Source organism: Dufourea novaeangliae, unplaced genomic scaffold (assembly GCF_001272555.1).
Source record: "Dufourea novaeangliae isolate 0120121106 unplaced genomic scaffold, ASM127255v1 scaffold48, whole genome shotgun sequence".
In the NCBI taxonomy this organism is placed as follows: domain Eukaryota; kingdom Metazoa; phylum Arthropoda; class Insecta; order Hymenoptera; family Halictidae; genus Dufourea; species Dufourea novaeangliae.
The window spans coordinates 1,121,126-1,131,983 of record NW_015373938.1 but is presented as its reverse complement, the minus strand read 5'-3'; the positions used below and the strand labels follow the sequence as shown (position 1 = coordinate 1,131,983).

The 10,858-nt window shown below is 30.1% G+C and overlaps 2 protein-coding genes across 2 annotated transcripts in view; one reads left to right on the top strand and one right to left on the bottom strand.

The window, feature by feature from the left end:
* LOC107185533 (farnesyl pyrophosphate synthase) overlaps positions 1-7,532 on the top strand; it is a 10,431-nt gene extending 2,899 nt beyond the window's left edge. Inside the window, exons 2-7 of the mRNA XM_015573229.1 lie at positions 4,784-4,952; positions 5,719-5,859; positions 6,048-6,251; positions 6,751-6,915; positions 7,027-7,242; positions 7,314-7,532. Of these exons, the coding sequence (XP_015428715.1) occupies positions 4,784-4,952; positions 5,719-5,859; positions 6,048-6,251; positions 6,751-6,915; positions 7,027-7,242; positions 7,314-7,514 (1,096 nt within the window). The 3' untranslated portion in view covers positions 7,515-7,532. The remainder of the gene's footprint in view (positions 1-4,783; positions 4,953-5,718; positions 5,860-6,047; positions 6,252-6,750; positions 6,916-7,026; positions 7,243-7,313) is intronic.
* A 415-nt stretch (positions 7,533-7,947) lies between these two features.
* Positions 7,948-9,486, bottom strand: LOC107185501 (probable RNA-binding protein CG14230). The gene is made up of 6 exons (XM_015573194.1): positions 9,379-9,486; positions 9,120-9,296; positions 8,820-9,043; positions 8,478-8,737; positions 8,187-8,396; positions 7,948-8,123 (listed from the first exon to the last, which is right to left on the bottom strand). The coding sequence occupies exons 1-6, from the start codon at positions 9,484-9,486 to the stop codon at positions 7,948-7,950; spliced, it is 1,155 nt and encodes a 384-aa protein (XP_015428680.1).
* Positions 9,487-10,858: the final 1,372 nt, after the last annotated feature.

Here is a 10,858-nt window from a genome sequence, read left to right as displayed (position 1 = left end):
GTTGTACCACTTATACACGTTTTTTTGTGCCATAGTTTGATCACCAAAGGCCTTCCGCAACATTTTCAACGTGTCCGCACAAGAATATTCGTTCCGCAAACAAAATTTGATGCAAGTTCTTTGCTCAACAAAATCACCCATTGTAAAAATCGAAAAATTCACTTTTGGTTGTTTACAAAAACACGTGTAACTCGGAGATAATTAAACCTTTTGACAAACAGACGCTTGGCAAATGTCATAGACAGTCCTACCAACGTAGGAAAAAAAATTGACCTGCCTTCCTAATGCCCGGGAGTTATAAATGACAATTTCACCTTACTTTTTGATCACAGTAGTATATATATATATGATTTTACATTTTCATCATTTGCATTGTATTTATCAGTTTCTTGGAATAAATAGAGGGGTACAAGGTACAAATTTTGAAGTACAATTTTAAGCCATGGTAACATTGCTATACAGGATGTCCCATTTAAATCGACCCATATGTATACATATATATATGATTTTACGTTTTCATCATTTGCATTGTATTTATCAATTTATTGGAATAAATAGAAGGGCACAAGGTACAAATTTGGAAGTAAAATTTTAAGCCATAGTAACATTGCTATACAGTGTGTGCTATACATTGATATCTCCGAAACTGTTGATGATATTAAAAAATGTTTTAGACAAAAGTTAAATGGTATCGGGGGGCACACTTTCTGATGTGATTAACTTTTTTCTATGTGGACGCATAGAGGTCATATGAAGGTCAACTTTGTTTTTGTAAATGGAATCGTATATTTTTTAATGCGCTACTTGATGCTACTCGTTATTCCCTGCATAAAGTAGTAAGTCACTTATGGCGAATTAGTGAATTAAAAAATATACAATTCCCTTTAAAAAATCAAAGTTCACCTTCATATTATCTCTACGCGTTTACGTGGAAAGAAATTATACCAGAAAGTGTGCCGCTTGATACTATTCAACTTTTGTCTGAAACATTTTTTAATATCGTCAACAGTTTCGGAGATATTCGAGTGGGTCGATTTAAATGGGACATCATGTGTATGCCGTAAAAAATATATAATACGTTATGTCTATAAATATATCAAAATATAATACATTCTGTGTACACGTTATATTTGTAGTCCAGTAAATAAAGATAGATGCGACTAAACATAAACAAAAATAAGAAAAGATTTTTTTGTAAGCGTCTATCTTTTCCAGTGGGAAAAAAACCAACCAAATGTTTGAAAACCGATTCTCAGAGTGTGAACTACGTCGGGCAACACGTTCTTTACTTTAACACAATTAAAAATTAACATTTGAGGAAGACACTGAACATATGCCTGGATATAAAATGCCAAGGTTAGTCAAATGATACGGGTGGTGACTTGTATCGTTGAGAGGATAGGCAATTCTCTCTCGCTGGTCGTTGAGATCGTTCAAAATAAATTATTTACTATCACATATCTCATTTTTATTGTAATGCAGAATAAGATCTTGCAAAAAACTTGAAAAGTGTCCCTTTTATGATCGCGATGCTTTCAAACATTTGGTATCAATATTTATTTTCTTTTATTTTAAATTATAGTTCATTTATAAACATCAACAGTCACGCATGAATAAAGAAAAAGTGTGGGGTAACCTTTAGACATGTGTATATAAATAAAAACTGAATTGAAATTTGAATGATTTCACGTCAATTTTTTAAATTAAAAAAAAAATAGGTTAAATACGTTTTTCGGTACATTAGTTTACATAACTGTGCATTTGCATAGTACTTGTTGTCTAGTGGTTATAAAAATTGACTTTGAGTTAATTTTCTCACACGTGACTTGTAAAAATATTACGTTTTTAATTGTACCTATTTAATAAATAGTAAATACGATAATTAAATTTTGTCATTGTTCGTTGCGTCCCCAGTGGGAATAGACTATTTAAAATTGTATGCTACATTTACGAAGTGACAGATGACTCTCAAAGAGGGCGCAGTCTTCATTGGGGACGATAACCTTATCTAATTGACGTTACGGTTTGTTTGAATTTAGACATTACATTTTTAGCAGCATCGTATAACAAAGTTAAATTGATGCCATACCGGTGTCACCACGAATTCGTCTGACTCCGAAGTTTTTGATACAGAATCGTCGCCCGACGCCTCCATTTCTCAAACTAGAACGTCTTATCCGATAGACAAGTCCTTACTTATGTAAAACTTGGTTTACTATTTACATGACAATTGATCGAAGTAACGTTTCCATGACTCACTTGAGTCGACTCCATTCGCACGTACCAAAAGTAGAGGTACTAACATATTTAGGAATATTTTTACATTTTCAACAGGGAATATACTCATACTTGTAAACAATTTTTCAAAAGGTCTGTATACAATAAATCATTTTCATAACAATACTGCTGCAATGTTTTGTAGTAACACTACTACTGTATTCCTTTTTATAGTAACCATTTATACAAATTAAATAGTATTTTTACCAATGAAAATTGTTTGTAAAAAAAAATATTTTTTTAAAAAACTATGTACAGACGTCGAAATCACGATTTGCTTCTTCACAGGGAGTATTTATTAAATTTACTAAATATTAGAAACTAAATTTACGTTACTTATTAAAATTTAATACACTTAGTAGTTAAAGTGTATTATATAAATATTCCCAATTTTTATTAAATTTAACAATTAGTCCAAGTATTTTTATTATTACTACATAATACAATTTTGCTACTTATTCTTAATATTACTCGATATTTAAAATGCAGTTTAATGACTTTCTTTTTGTAATTAAAATCAGTTCAAATTTAATTGACCATTCGAGTCATTGTGATAATTTCATTACTTATTATGGCTCAATTATGTCATATAAAATTTCTAATTGGGTCATTCCACGCGAAATCGGACACTTTTTGAAGTACCATTTCGGATTTTGGTCAAATTTGGATGTGTTCTAGTCTTTAGCAATATATAAACATATCTCGTAGGATTTTTGCAAATTTAAAAAATTTTTATAGATCGCTAAAGACTACAACATATTCAAATTTGAATAAAATCCGAAATGTTCCTGCAAAAAGTATCCGATTTCACGTGGAATGACCCAATCACGAACAATTGGTTTCAGATAATTCTTTCTTTCAGAATTATCCTTTCTCTCAGGCTCTTAGAGTCACCTTCTACTTTTTACAAGCAACGGAATTGTTTAATTTTTTTTCTGTCCATAAAACTGAAAATAGCGTCGAGCAAAAAATATTGACAATGATTTTTTACTCCTTCCAAGCTATCTGTTTACCTTGTCTTCGCGTGAGATATACAACAGATATGTAGATTTATCGTATGACTTTTATTGCGAATTTGCATCTTCATTGTTATATGGCTACACACATATACCGGTTGTGTCACAAATAACTATCAGAAGTAGTTTTTTCCAAGAAGCTAAAAAGCAATGTTATGGGATTAATTAAATCTTTAAGTGATATATTATGTCTTGGTGACGCGAGGAACATGAAGAAAATCATTAAACAAAATTAGGAATACAATTAATACAATTGACACAGGATAAAAATGAAATTCATTGTACAGTAATACAGGGGGTCCCGTTAATTTTAAATACGTAAATTATTTCCGCTACTGTTGAAGATAAAAAAGAAAGGTGAGTGCATAATGGTAAATAATAGAAAATCTAATCTAGATTTAATCCTTGAACCATGAAATCTCTGTATAGTAATTTCTTCGTGTTTTCGATACCAATGGCAATAAGATGTTCATAATTAATGAGACACCATGTATACAGAGAATAATGTACCTCGGACCTCGGACGATGTGTTTTACGTGGAACTTAAATACAGTAGCTCCAAGAAATTTCTCTGTAAAATGATCCAAGTGTCATATTACAAGTGGTGTCGTGTTACATTTGTTCGAAAGAAATTGTAATCGAAGAGAAATACAATCGTACCATTATGAAAATTTGATTCGTCTAAGAGTGAATTATATTGCAACAAATGAACTTAATTGTAATAAAAATACTTATTCTGTAAATTAATGAATACTATACCATTATATACTGGTACGCAATTTAAGTTTTTTATGGGGTTGAAGAAATTGGATGCTTCCTTAATTTATATTAAATTTCATTTTATAATAGTATCTTCTGATCATTGTTATTAACGTTTTATCTAAAATTTTGGCGACGAAATACGTTGCGCACGTTTTGTTATTAATTTATTAGTCCGAAAACATCTGTGATATTAATTAACAAATTATATTTATAATTATAAGCTGTGGTTTTTATGTGTGTGAATATGTAAAATAACTGAAATAAATATTGTATTAAATAAATAAAAATAAAAATATACATAAAGTAATGTATAAAACCCTCGATAAAAAAAGATAAGGGTCACCTCCAAAAATATAAATTTGCATAAATATCTATCGTTAAAACTATATACGGAAAAATGTATTCGACCCCAATTTTTTTTAAATTGCTATGAACAAAATAGTTTACAGTAACATAATTATACAAATAATATATATTATTATGATATATTATAGTTCATATAAATGAAGTAGGATAAATCCAAATTAATTGAATTGTAATTCAATATTTGAATAGTTGGACGAATTTTGATCAATACAATTGTTCAAAGATCTCTTGCGGTATTGTTATTTATAGGTTGATTTTCCGAAGTATATTTAACTTTCTATTATATTCTCCAATTCGTTATTAATTAAAAAGAAAAGAATAATTGAGAATTAATTAACATCAGAAGTATTCAAATTTTTCAGATCAGCAACCGCCAACGTGCAAACGTCCCATTTCGCTTCTCAGTCTACGGTCGTAACGAGTAAAGATGAAACACGTGAACTGATGGCCCTTTGGCCCGATATCGTGCGCGATCTCACGGATGCCGGTCGCCATCTTGACATGTCGGATGCCACCAAGTGGTTGGCGAAGGTATTTATATTTTCTATTAATTCAACATTATAAATAGACAGTGGATTTTTATGCAAAAAATTCTTTTTAAGTGTCTTATTAGGTTCAAAATAAAATAGAAAACTCGTTCGATCCAATGAAAGTTCTGTCTTTTATTGTATTTCACAGAGCCCTATACACTATAAATACATAAAATCCGCAGTCTAATTATAAATTATATGATTTATGAATTAAAATGGCATATGTATGTATACAGGGTTCCTAAAACTATCGTACCGATCGAAACAGGTAAAGTTTTCACGTCCAGATAGATTTCGTACCATTTTCATTTTTCAATTCTTCCGGAAGTTTGGTACCTCCGAAGTTCGACTTCGAGCGCGCGTTATTTGAATTTCGAATCTCACCCACTACGATACACACAGTTAGACATGAGAAATGCACGGAATATTTAGCAGTAAATTGGTATTCTCTGGAGACTTATATGCAATTTTTATTACAGTATTAAAAACATTATTTTATTAATGCCTTATGCTATACATTTTGTACACAAACGGCGGTTTTTAAAATGTTGGAAGTAGTTTTCGGTGATTTTGAAAAATTGACAACTTAACATTCTTTGGTTATCACCTTCAAAATTATGCGTGGCTGATAATCTGTCTAGCTGTGTCTTGAAAACGAAAAAAGTCCATAAATATTCATTGTTTTTATTATACAACTGTGAAGTGTTATTTTTTTTTCACTTCTGGCGGTGAACAAATGGTAACAAGAGATTTTCTCCAACTTTTAGGTGTTACAATATAATGTTCCCACAGGAAAGAAAATCAGGGCATTAATGGTTGTACGAGCATACAAATCATTAGTACCCGAGGATCAATTAACAGAAGAAAATTTACGTTTGGTACGAATTCTAGGTTGGTGTACAGAGCTGGTACGTAATTTATTGTATTTATTAGATCGTATGATCCTAATTTTACAGAGTTTTCAATGCTTTAAATATATGCATAGTTCAGATCTTTAGAATATGTCTCGAAAGGCTTTTATTTTGAGTGTAGAAAGCGTGATGTATTTTGTTTTAATGTATTTTTTTTTTTTTTAATTAATGTATTTCTGTTATAGTTGCAATCATTTTTCTTAGTGATGGATGATGTAGAAGATCAATCAAAAGATCGACGTGGTCAGCCATGCTGGCACGCATGCGATGGTGTTGGATTAACAGCTATTAATGATAGTGTACTGTTACAAATGTCTCTGTTTCAACTTTTAAAAAAACATTTTAAATCGAAAGATTGTTATGGAAATCTCCAGGAGTTCTTTTTGGATGTAAGTACAATAGTCTGTATCTCATTGTCTATAAGAAGTTTGTGGAAGATTATAATACAGTTGATAAGAAAACAATTTTCTCTTGTGTCTTAAATTGAAATTGTGTTCCTTTAAAAAGACAAATTCGAATCAAGATCAAAAACAGACAAAATGTTGCTAACATGGACGAATAATAAGTTTATTCTACTCCTCCTAGATTTTAATAGCTTTTTCTCTTAATTACAGTCTTCAGTATTTTTAGTTACATCTTAAAGTGCGCGCTAAACCAACTAATTAAGGTCACTTCTTAAAATAAGTAACATTACAGTGTTTTGGTATGATTTAGAAGCAACAATTCGCTTTATGCTATAATTGTTATAAGCGTATAATATTTCTTTGGATTGTCCACGATTTTCACATCTCTCTATAAAACATTTTTATTTTAATTAATTTGATTTGCAGAAATCATTTTTATAGTATGTTATGGTAAAATGCATTGTTGATTTTCTTTTAATTGTAGACTATATTTAAAACATCAATTGGTCAATGTTTGGACATGCTAGGAATGAATTTGGGAAAGAAACCTAATTTAGATGTTTTTACAATGGATCGATATAATGCTATTGTAAAATACAAAACAGCTTACTATTCGTTTGTACTGCCAGTTACAGCTGCTATGTATTTTGTAAGTTTATTTTACAATATATATATATATATAATTAGCTACACCTCTAAGTATATCACAATTTTTAAATAGCCCTAACTTTTTATGTATGTATATTCCACGATTTTATAGGCTGGTATAAAAGATCCCGAAATGTATAGACAGGCAAAAACTATTTTGTTAGAAATGGGTCATTACTATCAAGTACAAGATGATTATTTAGACTGTTATGGCAATTCAAAAGTTACCGGGAAAACTACTAAATTAGATATAGTAGACGGAAAATGTTCGTGGCTCGTTGTTGTGGCATTACAACGTGTTACAGACAAACAGAGGAAGATTTTAGACGTAAGTGCGCCACTGATGAGACGCCTGTAACAAATACTAGTGTAAATATTAATAATTTTTATGTCATACAGGAATGTTATGGAGTAGACGATGAAGAGAAAGTGAATCGTGTTGTAGAACTTTACAATGAACTGGGCTTACCGAACACCTATTCCATTTACGAGGACGAAACATACAACTTATTACACACGCACATACAACAGATATCGCGTGGACTTCCGCACGAGATATTCTTAAAGATACTTGAATTGTATTACCGTAGGGTTACATAAAAGCACTATTCACTTAAGTAGAAGGAACAAGCTGGTTTATTTTGAAGTCAGGAATTAAATGTCCTTATAAATGTGCTTCCCTATTTTGTGAATTTATTTTACATGTTATGGATATATATTATAAGTTTATTAATCAAGGATCATGATGGATAGCAATTGCATTATATTTTTTTCCTAAAGAAAAACAAAGATGACAATATTTTATCATAATTGTTACGAAATATTTTATATACAATATCCGCCGAAATAATAAATGTTGATTCCATGTTAGACAAATAAGATATATAGTATTTTATATTGTATACAAATATTATATACATATTTTTACAAAATTTCATTTTTCCTCAATAAGAGCATTTTTACTGTCTGATGTTCATGTCGATATTTTCGAAAGACTTAAAAATCATTTAAATAAATCTTTCAATTTCATTATTTAATGTTTCTTTTTACGTGCCACACTTTCTTTCATCACCTTTTTCTTACGTCCATATGGTTGTTGTTTCTTCACATTTCGCCGAATTTTCAAACGTACAATTTGTTTTAATTCCTGCCTCAGATTTTTAAAGTTATCGGGGGACATAGATTGCTCAGAGAAAAATTTCACTGCCTCTGAAATTCCATACAATGAAGACTTTTTCTACTAACTATTTACAGTTTTTAGAACATACGTACCATTAAAACGTGCATCATTGTTGTCAAAGAAAAAATTATTTGTTTCTTTAGATACATAATCTCTTGGCTGCTCCTTCTTTGTACTAATTTCTTTATTGTCATTCTCATCGTCAGATGAATCATATTTGAATGGGTTCTTTGTGTCGAAATTAAACTGAAATTTTTTACTTTTCGATGGGTCTATGTTTGTTACACTGTATTCCTGTTCCTCTAAAACTTTAGAAAAGTATCGCATAATACAAACTAAATGTATTTGTTTTTTCATATAAGCTAGTTAGTGAAAAAACTAACCTTTTTCGTTTGTTTCTTCTTTGCCATATGCTTTTAACAAACTAAATTGACCCTCCTTCTTTAAACTCTGCGATAATGAATCTGACACAGAAAAATAAACATCTTTTGACACTTCTATAGGTGTGCTTTCCATATTATCTTCGGTGACATCCTTGGGTTTTTTCTTCTTTTTAACTTTCTTGGTACCTACTTCTGACTTTTGCACAATTTCATACTCTTTGTGGTTGTCTTCTGTAGGATCATATCTGATCATTTGTTTACTAAAAAATTAAAAAAACACAACGTAACGATAAGTGATGTTTATGCGAACCTTTTTCAGTTATTCATTGTTTGAGTCTGTACTTTGCAAACTTTGGGTCCTTATTCACATCTTTGTTTTTTGAAATGTTTTGAATTGGTACTCCTAGGATATTTTCTAAAATATCTAATTGCAATTTCTTTTCCTTTTGCAGATCGGTCTCGTCATTATTTTCTGTTGTACTATCTTTCTCTGGTTCATAATCAGCATCCATAAAACGTTCATCAAGTTTAAACCGTTTATCATTTCCTAAAGTAATATTATGTCTCTGAAATTACAATTATTAGTCAACTTATGATGACCATTCCAGCTGAATTTAAAAAAAATAACATTATCTACTTCACCTTTTTAGTAGTTTCAAAATTACTAATATCCCAAACTGATTCATTGTTATCTTTTTCATCAGCATCATCATCAAACAAATTGTGTTTTCTTTTCTTTGTCTTTTCCTTAATTTTAGGTTCTAACAGTTTGTCGACATTTTCATCGAATATTATTTTATTTTTATTCGACTTGCTATCCTGTACAAATACCTTTATAAGTGTTTCGTTGCATAAAAATAAGAAAGGATGAAGACAGTATCTTTGAAATTCGAATATCTACCAAATTTTTTAATGCCTCTTGTACCGCTAACTCTTTAGCTCTAAATGTTTCCTTTTTCTGTTTCAATGATTCCAGACGCTTTTTTTCAGACTCACTAATTTCATTCATTTTTACTGTGTTTGAATGTTTAATACTCGAGGGTTAGGTTATTTCGATGGGATGGACTCACATGCTTTGACATGCTTCGAGATCTCCAAAGTTTCCTTACCATCATTTTACAATACCAAATGTTACCGATAAAGCATGAATTCCGAGTATTATTATCACGAATGGAGCATTATATATTCCAGTAATATTATGTGATCTAATATGAATTAGCGGGAATCAAAATATCCGATGCTACGGTTTCTTATAAAAAATGTGTTCGCAACTTACGCGAAAAACATAGTTAAAATCACTTAAATAAAATAATTAATTTTATATATCTCGTAAAGACTAAGACGAAGTCGTCTTTTAATAATTTGTGATAAAATACAAATTGTTCATTTGTAAATAAGTTTCATTATAATATACATATCTTACATGTTACTCTGTATTTCAATTTCTATTAGTTATAATTAATAACATTTCGTGTTACAAAACAGTTGGCGAAGTATTTAACAACACACCCGGAAGATATAATAGTTATGAATATTATATTGCCGAAAATATTCAATTTCATAAATTTTTACGAATTTCTCGCATAAAACGCTACTAAGGCACATTTAGATTAAATACTATTTAGTTACAAATCGCCAACAACTCCCATAAGAGTAAAAGTGTATTCTTATACCTCGTCGGTGCTATTATTAATATATTGTAAAATCGTATACATAAGTGGTATCTAAGCCTACTTTGACTGAATTTATACAAATATTACTATAAATATACTGTAAAATCGTATATATAAGTAGTATTTAAGGTAGTTGTTGTTAGGTTTATCCAAACACTATTGTAAGTTGTATATTTTCTAACGATTTTTTCAATAAAAAACAGTCAAATGATACTTGTGCGTTTTTTATTAAGCCTATCACTACCTCTATCCCATATTTGCCATAAATAAATAATTATTGTAAAAATTTAGTTAAAATTGCATTAAGAATAAATTTGGCGCGAAATTTGAATTCAAAAAAGCGCGGGAAAATTGCAAAATCGGGAAATTGCTAAAACTACGATAGCCACCTGGTGGCAGAGCAGCAACAATGGCAATTTTTGCAGATACTACTACAGCCTAAAATTAAAAGACGTAGACAGTATAGTTTTCGTAGAAACCTGTTGAAACAGAAAACTACAGTTAGTACATATAGGAATGTACAATGTTTTTGCAGTTAGAATATTTAAGAATTTCAGGCAACTCGAACAAATTAAACTTAGAAAATTTTCAAAGTTCCATTTATATCAATATCCTGTCAACATGTTCATTATTTCAGCAATTCACTTTCAATCCAAAGATATACAGAATAAGGGAAGGAATTTAAAGTAATCTTCAGTAGTTTCATAT

Excerpts from the sequence above, each read along its gene's own strand:
- LOC107185501 (XM_015573194.1), bottom strand. The coding sequence starts at position 9,486 with ATGAATGAAATTAGTGAGTCTGAAAAAAAGCGTCTGGAATCATTGAAA. Across the intron at positions 9,044-9,119 it reads ATTTTGAAACTACTAAAAAG|AGACATAATATTACTTTAGG; the intron begins GTGAAGTAGATA and ends TTGTAATTTCAG. Across the intron at positions 8,738-8,819 it reads AAGGACCCAAAGTTTGCAAA|TAAACAAATGATCAGATATG; the intron begins GTACAGACTCAA and ends TTAATTTTTTAG.